Source organism: Rana temporaria, chromosome 10, assembly GCF_905171775.1.
Source record: "Rana temporaria chromosome 10, aRanTem1.1, whole genome shotgun sequence".
Lineage (NCBI taxonomy): Eukaryota > Metazoa > Chordata > Amphibia > Anura > Ranidae > Rana > Rana temporaria.
The window spans coordinates 142720183-142734746 of NC_053498.1; the positions used below are offsets into that span (position 1 = coordinate 142720183).

The 14564-nt window shown below is 41.5% G+C and overlaps 1 protein-coding gene across 1 annotated transcript in view; it reads right to left on the reverse strand.

Annotated features, from left to right (window-relative positions):
- Positions 1 to 14564, reverse strand: part of PRDM16 (PR/SET domain 16) — a 102707-nt gene that overhangs the window by 79903 nt on the left and 8240 nt on the right. The window contains exon 2 of the mRNA XM_040326456.1: positions 10501 to 10603. Within this exon, the coding sequence (XP_040182390.1) occupies positions 10501 to 10603 (103 nt within the window). The remainder of the gene's footprint in view (positions 1 to 10500; positions 10604 to 14564) is intronic.

Sequence of the window (14564 nt, forward strand, 5' to 3'; positions counted from 1 at the left end):
GTGTAGATCAACAGCTGATGGGTTCTTTTTAGGACCTTCATAGATATACTTTTATACTTTCCTTATCTTTGATTGCATTTTCAGATTTAAAAACTGCACTTATATTAAAACTGCAGTGCAGCAACTTCATATGAACCAACAGGCTAGGTCAATATATAGACCTTTTTGGATTTTTGAAAATAAATATAATCTTTTTTTTAGGCATAGAAAACCCCCATTTAAAACACACAAGATTCCCAGATTCCATATTGTACAGGTCAACACAGATGAGTTGGCCACATCGTTGGGTAGCTGGACTATTAAAGTTGATGTCCCTGTCCAGACCACAGATATGGTGCCGTATACAATTTCGCCAAAGGTCTTACCCAATGGCTGTCTACATAGAGTAGCACCAGACATCAGGCACCATATAGAGTCCTTAGAATATGTGGTAGTAGCTGTGTCAATAATGGCGAAAAAATTTATTCCCATGCAGATCTAGTTTTTTTTAAACCAAGTGACGTGTTAAACATTGATTTTTTATTTATTTTTTTTAAATCCCATTGTCCTTCAGCTGCAAAGGCTGTGCCAACTCAATATTGAACCCTACAGACGAAGACTGGACTGCCATTAAAGTTAGGGTGACCACGTGTCCCGGATTGCCTGGGACAGTCCCGCATTTTGCAGGTTCTGTCCCGGATCCCGGGCACCTTCATTCCAGGGCAATACAGTGTCCCGGAATGAATGAAACTGACACAGCCACCCGATGAGAGAGCAGGGTTGGGAAGCCAGTGTCCATAACAACTGATGAGTCTTCAGCTGTCAATGGGCTTTCCCGCTGACAGCTAAATAAAAAATAAAGCTGCCATCTTTTAAAAAAAAGTAAAAAAAACAACGGCGTGGGGTCCCCCTCCCCTAGGTCCATTCTAGACCCTTTGGGGGCTTCCATATTCTGATAACCCCCCTGCCTGTATGCCACCACAACCACCAGCCAGGGTAAGATGGGGACGTGATGCTTTGGGGTGGGGGCGTAGAGCCCATGGGTGCTGGTATGGACTGGGAGGGGGGGGCACTAGGTTTTTTTTTTGCTCTTTTTTTTTTAATAGCCGGGTTCCAGCAATTGCAACCGTGAGTCAATTTAAATGTGATTTGACTTTTTATTTTTTATTTAGAAATGTAATTTTTGCTGCAGCATGTTCTATACATGGTACACATGTCTCACTTTACAGGCAGACTAAGGGGACCCTCTTAGGGCCAGATTCACATATAACTGCGGCGGCGTAACGTATCGTAGATACGTTACACCGCCGCAAGTTTTCATCGCAAGTGCCTGATTCACCAAGCACTTGTGAAGAAATCCTCCGCCGGCGGCCTCCGGCGCAAGGCGGGCCAATTTAAATGGGCGTGTGCCATTTAAATTAGGCGCGCTCCCGCGCCGGACCTACTGCGCACGCTCCGTTTCTTAACTCCCGCCGTGCTTTGCGCGCCGTGACGTCATTTTTTCGAACGGCGACGCGCGTAGCGTAATTCCGTATTCCCGGACGGCTTACGCAAACAACGTTATTTTTTAAATTTCGACGCGGGAACGACGGCCATACTTTAGACAGCAATACGCTTGCTGACTAAAGTTAGGGCACCTAAAACGACGACTAACTTTGCGACGGGAAACTAGACTAGCGACGTAGCGAACGCGAAAATCCATCGGGAATCGCCGTAACTCCTAATTTGCATACCCAACGCTGGTTTACGACGCAAACTCCCCCCAGTATTGCATCCTAAGATCCGACAGTGTAAAACAATTACACCTGTCGGATCTTCTGGCTATCTATGCGACTGATTCTATGAATCAGTCGCATAGATAGAAACAGAGATACAACGGCGTATCAGGAGAAACGCCGTCGTATCTCTTATGTGAATCTGGCCCTTGGTTCCACGATCTGAATCCACTAATTGCCCCCACTTCCTTGAGGACAGATTAAAAGGCTTGGAGATTAAAATGATGTCGTTGGAAACACACTTCTCGAATTCTACGTTCCTGGGTTTCATGCCCATTACAATTCATTTTAAAAAGGTACCCAAAGCCCATTCAGAAAGTGATTCTTTTCCCAGCACAATGGAAACTTCAGACTAAAAAGGAGCAGGTTAGTCCTTAAATATCTTGGAAAAAAAAGGTCGCTTGCCTGCAAAGCCTTGTTTGTGAAATCTGTGGTTGCCACAAGCTTCTATCTAAAGTTCCATCAGTAACACGCGGGACAATAGAGGAATGTTACTGCAAAAATAAATCGACTCCTAATAGCTTTCAGAAGAACGGAGGGGAAAGCAATTATATAGCATCTACATGCTAATCTTCCAGAATGGAGTCTCAGAGGAGTTCAAGAACCCTACTCAAAATTCCAACAGAGATAAGGGTCTAGTGCATTTGGCTTTGGTTGGCATAAAAGATTTTTTTTTTTTGGGGGGGATAATTATCTATGTGCTGAACATTTTTGCATTTGCTTTCATGTGCAATTCACAGTTTAACCGAGCAAAGACGTATTTATTTGTGGGGGGGGGGGGGGAATACAAACCAATACGTCTGATAGTTATTTTGTTCCTTCTACAATTACGTGAAAAACGGCAAACCAATTCCTAATATTTATGTTAAGCAGAGATATTGGGGTTTGATTTACTAAAACTGGAGGGTGCAAAATATGGTGCAAAGCTCTGCGTAGAACTTTGCCAAAGCTTAACCACTTAACCACTTGCTTACTGGGCACATAAACCCCCTTCGTGCCCGGGCAAAAATGTCAGCTTCCGGCACTGCGTCGCTTTAACTGACATTTGCGCGGTCGTGGGACGTGGCTCCCAAACAAAATTGGCGCCCTTTTTTTCCCACAAATAGAGCTTTCTTTTGGTGGTATTTGATCACCTCTGCGGTTTTTATTTTTTGCACTGTAAAGAAAAAATTCAATATTTTTTACTTTTTGCTATAATAAATATAATAAATATCCCCCAAAAAAGATATCGAAAAACTTTTTTTTTCCTCAGTTTAGGCCGATACGTATTCTTCTACCTATTTTTGGTAACAGTAATCGCAAGAGGTGTTTAACGATTGGTTTGCGCAAAATTTATAGCGTTTGCAAAATAGGGGATAGTTTTATGGCATTTTTATTAATATTCTTTTTTTTACTACTAATGGCGGCGATCAGCGATTTTTTTCATGACTGCGACATTATGGCGGACACTTCGGACAATTTTGACACATTTCTGGGACCATTGTCATTTTCACAGCAAAAAGTGCTATAAAAATGCATTGTTTATTGTGAAAATGACAGTTGCAGTTTAGGAGTTAACCACTAGTGGGCGCTGTAGGGGTTATGTGTGACCTCATATGTGTTTCTAACTGTAGGAGGGCGGGGCTGGACTTGTGACGTCATTGATCGTCTTTCCCTATATCAGGGAACAGACGATCACTGACACTGCCACTGTGAAGAATGGGGAAGGTGTGTTTACACTCACCTCTCCCCGTTCTTCAGCGCCTGTGACCGATCGCGGGACACCAGCGGTGATCGAGTCCACGGGTCCCGCGGCCGCGGTCACGGAGCTTCGGACCGGGGCATTCCGATAAGGGGGAACATCCTCCGTAGACAAGGCATTTCCCTGTTCTGCCTAGTGACAGGACACTGATCTACTGTTCCCTGTCACTGGGAGCAGTGATCAGTGTCGTGTCACACGTAGCCCATCCCCCCTACAGAATCACTCCCTAGGTCACACGTAACCCCTTCCTTGATCCCTAGTAGTTAACCCCTTCACTGCCAGTGTCATTTACACATTAATCAGTGCATTTTTAAAACACTGATCGCTGTATAAATGACAATGGTCCCAAAATAGCGTCAAAAGTGTCCGATGTGTCCGCCATAATGTCGCAGTCACGATAAAAATCGCAGATCGCCGCCATTACTAGTAAAAAAATAAAAAAAAGCCATAAAACTATCCCCTATTTTGTAGATGCTATAACTTTTGCGCAAACCAATCAATAAATGCTTATTGCAATTTTTGTTACCAAAAATAGGTAGAATAATACGTATCGGCCTAAACTGAAGAAAAAAAACTTTTTTTAATATATATTTTTTGGGGATATTTATTATAGCAAAAAGTAAAAAACATTGCTGTTTTTTCAAAATCATCGCAAATTTTTTGTTTATAGCGCAAAAAAGAAAAACCGCAGAGGTGATCAAATACCACCAAAAGAAAGCTCTATTTGTGGGACAAAAAGGACGCCAATTTTGTTTGGGTGCCACGTCACACGAGTTGTCAGTCAAAGCGACTCAATGCCGAATCGCAAAAAGTGCTCTGGTCTTTGGCCAGCCAAATGGTCCAGGGCTTAAGTGGTTAAGGGAAGGACTGCCTGACAATGAGTTGACTAGACATAGGTTTACAAAAATCCCCCCCCCCCTCCCTGTGTTGGGCAGCTTTCATAGCCACCTTGCCCGCTGGTTGGACACCCCTGTTATAAAGAAAGGACTGCCTGACAATGAGTTGACTAGACAAGTCTACAAATACCCCCTCTCTTGAAAGGAAAGAACGCGGTGACATCATCGCGTATGACGAGCATGCGCTCGCCACATTCGATGCCGTCGCCGCCATCTTGCTTCACCCTACCTATGCCGTGGAAGCTACCGCTCATGCGTCAAAGTCATTTCGAGCATGCACAGGTTTCCACGGCGACAGGTAAGTATACACACTCTCTGGTTTCTCGTCTGGAAACCGGCCGACAATAATCTCGACGATAAAAAAGAGAGCAGGTTCTCTTTTTTTCCCGTCAAGATTCTGGACAGATTTCCAGACCTGAATGGCAAGTACACACGAACGGGAATCTCGGCAAGAAGCAGTTTTCTTGCTGGTTTTTGCCGAGAAACCCGGTTGTGTGTACGAGGCCTGAGAAGGGAAATGGAAGGAAAAGGTAAGTGAACCAACAATGCACTAGCTTAAAGGAACCTATTTAGAAAATAAAAAATGAACCTTTACAACCCCTTTAACCATGGTCACACGGGCATCCTAAGAAACTCTATTGTTAGCATTCTCCACCATCGTAAATAGGGCCTGTATTCGACTTCTGTACATTTGAATGGTTAGGTCCACTAAACGTTTTACAAAGTGTTTCCCATTGGTTTTTGAAACATCTTTGATGGGATTTGTTTAGCCTTGACTTGCACACGATCTAATACAGATGAAGGACAATGGGGGGGGGGGGGGGAACGAAATCAATGTTTAACTTGGTTTAAAAAATCTAGACCTGCATGGGAATCCATTTTCTTTGCCATTTTTGACACAGCTGCTACCACATATTCTGAGGGCTCTTTGGTTGCTGGTCATTTGTGTCCATACATGCCTCAGAATAATGTACACCGCAATGTAACCCAACTACAGTGGATCCTCGGATTACGAGCATAATCCATTCCAGGAGAATGCTCGTAATCCAAAGTACTCGCATATCAAAGCGAGTTTCCCCATTGAAGTCAATGGAAACGAAAATAATTTGTTCTGCATTGACTTCAATGGCATGCAATTGCACATGCGGCCGGAGGCTGGGAGGTGCCAGAGAGCCTCACAAACGGCCGGAAAGGCCCGAGGGCACCTCGGCAAACCTCGGAAACACTGCGTTCCCGAGATTTGCCGAGGTCAGCAGAGCTGTCCTCTGGCCTTTCCGTGCATTTCCAAACGGCGCCGATCAGCGATGTTCAGCTCGGCTCCGTCACCCCCCCACCTCAGGCCAAAAGCGGTACTGCACACCTCTTTGGCCTGAATCCTGCTCATTTTATGAGACTCGTAACACTCGCAAACCGAATTACCTTTTTTAAAAATACAATGCTCATATTGTGAAACGCTCGTTAACCGCGTTACTCGCAATCCGAGGTTCCACTGTACTTGACTTATTTTTAGACTTCAGAAGCTGGATCTCCAGTAAAATTTTGGATTGCACAAACACAACAGCCAAACTTTCCATGGTTGCAAAATGCGTGTATTTGTGATTTGCCAATTTTATTGAAATAAATTTGAAATCTTCATGATTTTTTTTTCCAGCTATTACATTCCTTGCTCTCCATACGTAATGGAAAACCAAGCTACTGACATCTTCTGGTACTGTTGATAATGAGATGATGATGATTTTGATTGGTGAAGGGGATATGGGAACAAAACTCCTATTGCCCCCCCCCCCCCCCAAAAAAAAAAAAAAACGACTGAACCTCGTCTCTTGGGTCTGGAGTCTCCACAATAAATCAATTAATAAATCTTACAAAAATTCCTGACTCTTGGACTTCTCCAGACCATTGATGAAGCTACCCCCACTCTCTCTTTCTATACACACTATATACGCTATATTACCAAAAGTATTGGGACACCTGCCATTACACGCACATCAAACTTTAACGATATCCCAGTCTTAGTCCGTAGGGTTCAATATTGAGTTGCACTCTTTGCAGCTATAACAGCTTCAACTCTTCTGGGAAGGCCATCCACAAGGTTTAGGAGTGTGTCTATAGGAATGTTTGATCATTCTTCCAGAAGCAATGTCAGGCACTGTTGTAAGACGAGAAGGCCTGGCTCGCGGTCTCCACTCTAATTCATCCCAAAAGTGTTCTATTCTGTGGAGGCCAGTCAAGTTCCTCCACACGAAACTCATTTATTCATGTCTTTATGGACCTTGCTTTGTGCACTGGTGCTCAGTCGTGTTGGAACAGGAAGGAGCCGTCCCCAAACTGTTCCCACAATGTTGGGAGCATGAAATCGTCCAAAATGTCTTTGTTGACACCTATAGGCCCCGTACACACGACCGAGTTTCTCGGCAGAATTCATCCAGAAACTCTATTGGAGCCGTATTCTGCCGAGAAACCCGGCCGTGTGTACACTTTCGGCCGAGGAAACCGACGAGGATCTCGTTGGGCCAAATAGAGAGCATGTTCTCTATTTCCTCGTTAGTCCACGGGGAAACTTGGCTCGCCAAGATCCTCGGCGGCTTCACAAGGAACTCGACGAGCAAAACGATGTGTTTTGCTCGTCAAGTTTCTCGGCCGTGTGTACGGGGCCTAAGAGTTCCCTTCGCTGGAACTAAGGGGCCAAGCCCAACCCCTGAAAAACAAACCCCCTCCATAATCCCCCCTCCACCAAATGATTTGGACAAAGCAAGGTCCATAAAGATATGGATGAGCGAGTTTGGGGTGGAGGAACCGGACCGACCTCAACCCGATAGAACACCTTTGGGATGAATTAGAGCGGAGACTGCGAACCAGGCCGTCTTGAACCCTACGGACTATAACTGGGAGGCCATTAAAGTTCATGTGCGTGTAAAGGCAGACACCTTGGTAATATAGTGTATATATCGAGAGAGAGAGTAGTTTCATCAATGGTCTGGAGAAGTCCAAGAGTCAGGAATTTTTGTAAGATTTATTAATTGATTTATTCTGTAGACTCCAGACCCAGGACACGAAGTTCAGTAATTTTTTTTAGGGGGGGGGGCAATAGAAGTATTGTCCCCATATACCCTGTGCCAATCAATATCATCATCATCATCTTATTACCAACAGTACCAGAAGATGTCAGTAGTTTGGTTTTCCATTACATATGGAGAGATAGGAATGGAATAGCTAGGGTGGGCCAACTCAATATTGAACCCTAAGGACTAAGACTGGGATTTCATTAAAGTTCATGTGCGTGTGAAGGTGGGCATCCCAATACTTTTGGCAATATAGTGTGTGTATATGTATGTATATATATATGTAAAAAAATCATGAGGATGACCCCCTTTAGAAAACTGGTTTATTCGTAGTAAATAAAATAAAATAAAATATGAGAAATACTGGGTAATCCCCTCCATACAACAATGTGGGGACATACTGGGCAATCCCTTCCATACAATATGGGGACAAACTGGGCAATCCCCTCCATACAATATGGGGACATACTGGGCAATCCCTTCCATACAATATGGGGACATACTGGGCAATCCCTTCCATACAATATGGGGACATACTGGGCAATCCCTTCCATACAATATGGGGACATACTGGGCAATCCCTTCCATACAATATGGGGACATACTGGGCAATCCCTTCCATACAATATGGGGACATACTGGGCAATCCCTTCCATACAACATTAGAACATACTGGGCAATCCATTCTATACAATATGTCGACATAGTGAGCAATCCATTAAGGGTTGATAATCATAAAAACAATAAAAGCCCCGGCTCCACAGCACCTCTGGCCTGGCATGCCTGCAGGAGTGTGTTCCAAAGGAACATCTCAGCTTACCAACAGGAAGATTGAGGTAACAAATATGATTGCCAAGTGTTTCTTAATGAGGTGGGAATGAAAAGTGAGTACACGCTGGTCTCTTTGACCAGTGTCACCCACTGACACGTATTCAGAACCAGCATGCAAAATGTGTCAGCGGCAGCACCGGGCAGGGTGGCCATTAAGACTTGAATAAATTTCCCTACACATGAAGCACTTAGTGGAAGACTCCGGGATTGAGTAAAGTCCTCGGCACACGAAAAATAAGAGTGCCGCTGTAATTTCTTACTTCCATCCTTCTAAATCCAACGTTTCTGATGAATATCAAACAAACAACACCCTACAAATAAGGCCGTGTAGGAAATGCACAAGGGGCGTTCAAAGCCAAATTCCCAAGAAGATGGACAACATTTATACAACTTGCGATAAATGGAGGAAAACATAAAAAAAATCTCATTCCACAATTCATGTCAGAACAATTGATAAAAGTGACACACCAGCGGTGAAAATAAGATATTTCTCGTAAGACTACTTTTTGGGGAATAAATCTTTTTGGTTATTATTTGACAAAAGACTGTTCAGATACTGTGGATGATTTATTAAAGAAGTGGAGAATCTTCATTCAAAGCAATTTGGAAATATTCACCTCAATTATCCAATCGCGTGAAAAGCAAATTCCTGCTCATGTGTTTCATCTGCACATGATTGAGTATTCAAAGTGAACAGGAATTTGCTTTGCATGTGATTGGATAATTGAAGTGAATATTCACACAACAAATTCTCAACTCTAAATCATCATCAATGTCTGGAAGATTCTCAACAACAAAATCAGTATCAATGTCTGGACTTCAGTGGGCAAAACTGTAAACAATGACCATTACCCACTTAAGGACCGCCTCCTGCACATATACGTTCGGCAGAATGGCGCGGCTGGGCACAAGCACGTACCTGTACGTCCTCTTTAAGTGGCCAGCTGTGGGTCGCGGGCGCGCACGCCTGCGGCACGCACGCCCACGGCTTGCGCCCGCGACCCGGTTTATTTGGCAAGAAAGCTCTGCCAGCAGTTTTCTTGCTGGTTCTTGCCGAGTAAACCGAGCGTGTACGACAAGTCACATTCCACATCTTATACTTTTCACACAAAACAGTGTTATTAGCATACATAATGAAAGGTCTTAGAAGCCAGGCTGAATTAACACCTAAAAGCTAGACATCTGACCTTTACAGACTTAATTAGCATCTCATCAGCCTAGGTTAAGCATTGAAGGAGACATCCTATTGACCTGTTGGGGACAGCATTAACCAAACTGTAATATTCCAAGATATCCTGCAAAACATGAATTATCATTTATCAGTCACCCTATGCCCAAAAGGGGCACAGGGTGACCCTAGACCCAAGAGTCATTAGTGATGCTGGCTCAGGAGTACCCCACATCCTTCAAAAGTCTCTGGGTGTCACGGGTCATTCCGTTACAGTCATGTTTAGCAGGGATCCCCGGACTATTATTTCAAGAGTTCCTCTGTGTTGAAAAGCATAAGAATGACTGATATAGAGATACATGTGTGAAGCCTCGTACACACGCACGGTTTACTCGGCAAGAAAGCTCTGCCAGCAGTTTTCTTGCTGGTTCTTGCCGAGTAAACCGAGCGTGTGTACGAGGCTTTGAGGTTTCTCATCAAGAAAACTGCCCAGAATCTAGACGAGAAAAATAGAGAAACTTCTCTCTATTTTCTCGTCGTGAGATTCTCTGCAGTGTTTTCCTGCCGAGAAACCCCGAGCGTGTGTAGGAGGCTTAAGACAGCAAATAAGCAACATCAATGGTACACCAAGCACCAGCCCATAAATGCCTACAAATGTCTAGGCAAGCCACAACTCATAAGGAACATTCGCCTGGGTGGCACAGGTGCTGGCGATACTAATCGATTAACCTGAAAATACTTCATGATGGCCACTTCATAACCATACGCCGACCACTTAATCAGAGATTGATGGATCAAAGGCAATGTATATAAAATAAAAACACAAACTCAAACATAAGCGCTGAGATTTCCATTGGCTATTTAAATTGATAGCCATATTTCTTGACGGCACAAGAATTGGTAAATTGGTGACTGCTAGCAAGCACGTGAACAGAGGAACGTGGGATCGGCACGTTTCCTGTCCCATTTTTGTATTTCTGTTAATAAATACAAATGGTCGTATAAAGTCTTGTCATTTTTATTGCCAGACTGTGAACAAAAGGCTTACCCTCTAGATTCGGTGGCATGCTTCCAAGGGAAAAATTCCCCTCCTTCATATAAACCAACAATTCTTCTCCAGGCTCAATGTCTTTGATAACGTTATAAAAAAGCTGTAACAAAAAGAAAAAGATACATAGGAATTAGGTTTGTTTATGGGTTCCGTAGGCTCTATGTCATAAGGCATCTACACAGCTTTGGTTACTCTATCCTTGATGACCCTCAAGAGTTTTCTTTTGTTTTTTTTCAATATTGTGAGTAGCAGGATCAAGTTAGGTCAGCACTTCCAATGAGGAATCGTGAAAAAGTTAATGTCAAATCAATGCTTTATAGATTGCTTTTTTATTTTCATTCCTAATATATACATAAAAATTATGATTGTGATGGGTGCTTCCATAGGTATCTACACAGTTTTGGTTACTCTATCCTTGGTGATCCTCAAGAGATTTATTTTGTTTCTACTCAATAATGTGAATAGCTTCACCAAGTTATGTCAACACTTACAATGGTGAAATCATTAAAAATTCATATCATACAAATGCTTTATTGATTGATTTATTTTCATTTCAAATCTATACACAAATATTAGGATTGGTGATGGGTCTATGTCAGAAGGTATGGGCATCTACACAGCTTTGGTTACTCTATCCTTGATGACCCTCAAGCGTTTTCTTTTGTTTGTATTCAATATTGTGAGTAGCAGGATCAAGTTAGGTCAGCACTTCCAATGAAGAATCGTGAAAAAGTTAATGTCAAATCAATGCTTTATAGATTTCTTTTTTATTTTCATTCCAAATATATACATACAAGTTATGATCAGTGATGGGTGCTTCCATAGGCTCTATCTCAGAAGGTATCTACACAGTTTTGGTTACTCTATCCTTGGTGACCCTCAAGAGATTTATTCTGTTTCTACTCAATAATGCGAATTTCTTCACCAAGTTATGTCAACACTTACAATGGGGAATCATTAAAAATTCAAATAATACAAATGCTTTATTGATTGCTTTATTTTCATTTCAAATATATACATAAACATTAGGGGCCAGATTCAGAAAGCTTCTACGCCGGCGTATCTCCAGATACACTGCCGTAATTTCAAATGTGCGCCGTCGCATCGTCCAAAAACATGGCTTCGGCGTTCCCATTATAAATATGCAAATGACCTAGATAAGCCGATTCACGAACGTACTTGCGCCCGGCGTATTAATGTACGCTGTTTACGTAAGGCGTACGACCGGCGTAACTCTACCCCTCATAAAGCAGGGGTAAGTCATGTTAAGGTATGGACGTCGGAAACGACCGTCGAAATTTACGTTGTTTACGTCGTTTACCTAAGTCGTACGTGAATAGGGCTGTGTGTAAGTTACGTTTACGTCCTAGGCATTGCGCCAACGTATCTTAGGGAGTATATGCGACATGATTCTGAGCATGCGCACGCATGCCCAGTTCGACCGGCCATTAATTTACATGGGGGTCATGCTTAATTTAAATAGATGACGCCCATCTGCTTCCTACTTTGAATTAGGTGGGCTTACGCCGGCCAATTTACGCTACCCCGCCGCAACTTACGGAGCAAGTGCTTTGTGAATACTGCACTTGCCTCTCTAAGTTGCGGCGGCGTAGCGTAAATAAGATACGCTACGCCCGCACAAAGATGCGCCCAGGTACGTGAATCTGGCCCTAGGATTGGTGATGGGTCTATGTCAAAAGGTATGGGCATCTACACAGTTTTGGTTACTCTATCTTTGGTGACCCTTAGGAGATTTGTTTTTCTTTTACCTAATATTCTGAAGAGCAGTGCCAAGTTGGGTCAGCATTTTATAATTGGGAATCATCAAAAATGTAATGTCTAATCAAAGCTTTATTAATTTGCTTTATTTTCATTCCATATTTATGCATATAAATTAGAATTGTTGATGGGCACTTCCATAGGCTCTATGTTGTAATGTATCGACACAGTTTTAGTTGCTCTATCTTTGGTGACCCTTGAGAGATTTCTTTTGATTTTACTCAATATTGTAAAGAGCAGGACCAAGTTAAGTCAGCACTTATAATGGAGAATCATTAAAAAAAATGAATGTCAAATCAATGCTTTATTGATTGCTTTATTTTCATTCCAAACAAATACATAAAACATAGGATTGGTGATGGGTGATCCATGGGCTCTATGTCATAAGGTGTCTACACAGTTTTGGCTCCTCTATCTTCGGTGTCCCTCAAAAGATTTTCTGTTGTTTTTACGCAATATTTTGTATAGCAGAACCAAGTAACTATGTAACTGATGAGTATAGGATTGTTTTAATGGGATTGTATAGTTTTTCTTTTTTTGGTTGAACCTGATGGACTTGTGTCTTTTTTCAACCTGACTAACTATGTAAGTTAGGTTAGATCTTCCAACAAAAAATTCACGTAAAATCAATGCTTTATTGATTGCTTTGTTTTCATTTCAAATTTATATATAACAATTAGATTTGGTGATGGGTGCTTCCATAGGTATCTACACAGTTTTGGTTACTCTATCCTTGATGACCCTTAGGAGATTTATTTTGTTTCTACCCAATAATGCGAATATCTACACCAAGTTATGTCAACACTTACAATGGAGAATCATCAAAAATTCATATAAAATCAATGCTTTATTGATTGCTTTGTTTTCACTTCAAATGTATACATAGTGGTGATGGGTCTATGTTAAAAGGTATGGTTATCTACACAGTTTTGGTTTCTCTATCCTTGGTGACTCTCAAGAGTTTCTTTTATCTTTACTCAATATTTTGAAGCGCGGCACCAAGTTAGGCAAAACGTTACAATGAGGAATCGTCAAATTTATTTTATATCTAATCAAAGCTTTATTGATTGTTTTTTTTTCATTCCAAATATATACATAGAAATTAGGATTGGAGATGGGAACTCCCATAGGCTCTATGTCATAAATTATATACACAGTTTTGGTAATTCTATCCTTGGTGAGATTTCTTTTGTTTTTACTCAATATTCTGAGGAGCAGTCCCAAGTTGGGTCAGCATTTTTGGGGGGGGAATCATCAAAAAATGAATGTCGAATCAAAGCTTCATTGAATGCTTTATTTTCATTCCAAATGTATGCATAGAAATTAAGAGTGGAGATGGAGGCTTCTATGGGCTCTATGTCATAAGGTGTCTACACAGTTTTGGTTGCTCTATCTTTGGTGCCCCTCAAAAGATTTCTGTTGTTTTTTTCTTTTTTTTACTCAATATTGTGTATAGCAGAACCAAATTAAGTTAGGGAACCATCAACAATTTCATGTAAAATCAATGCTGTATTGGATTGTTTTATTTTCATTCCAATTATATACATAAAAATTTGTTTTTTTTGTGATGAAGGGTTCCATGGGCTCTATGTCAGAAGATGTCTACACAGTTTTGGTTACTCTATCCTTGGTGACCCTCAAAAGATTTTCTGCTATTTTTACTCAATATTTTACATAGCAGGACCAAGTAACTATGTAACTATGAGTATAGGATTGTGTTAATGGGATTGTATGATTCTTTGTTTTTTGGTTGAACCTGATGGACTTGTGTCTTTTTTTAACTTGACTAACCATGTAAGTTAGGTTAGATCTTTCAACAACAAAAATTCACGTAAAATCAATGCTTTATTTATTACTTTATTTTCATTCCAAATTTATATATAACAATTCAATTTGGTGATGGTGGCTTCCATAGGCTCAATGTTAGAAGGTGTCTACACAGTTTTGGTTACTTTATCCTTGGTGACCCTCAAGAGATGTCTTTTGTTTCTACTCATTAATGTGAATAGCTACACCAAGTTATGTCAACACTTATAATGGACAAACATCAACAATTCTAATCAGATCACTGCTTAATTGATTGCTTTGTTTTCATTCCAAATTTATATATAACAATTAGATTTGGTGATGGGTGCTTCCATAGGTATCTACACAGTTTTGGTTACTCTATCCTTGGTGACCCTCAAGAGATTTATTTTGTTTCTACTCAATAATGCGAATATCTACACCAAGTTACATACGCCATGATCGTTAGAGCAAGAACAATAATTCTAGTACTAGAC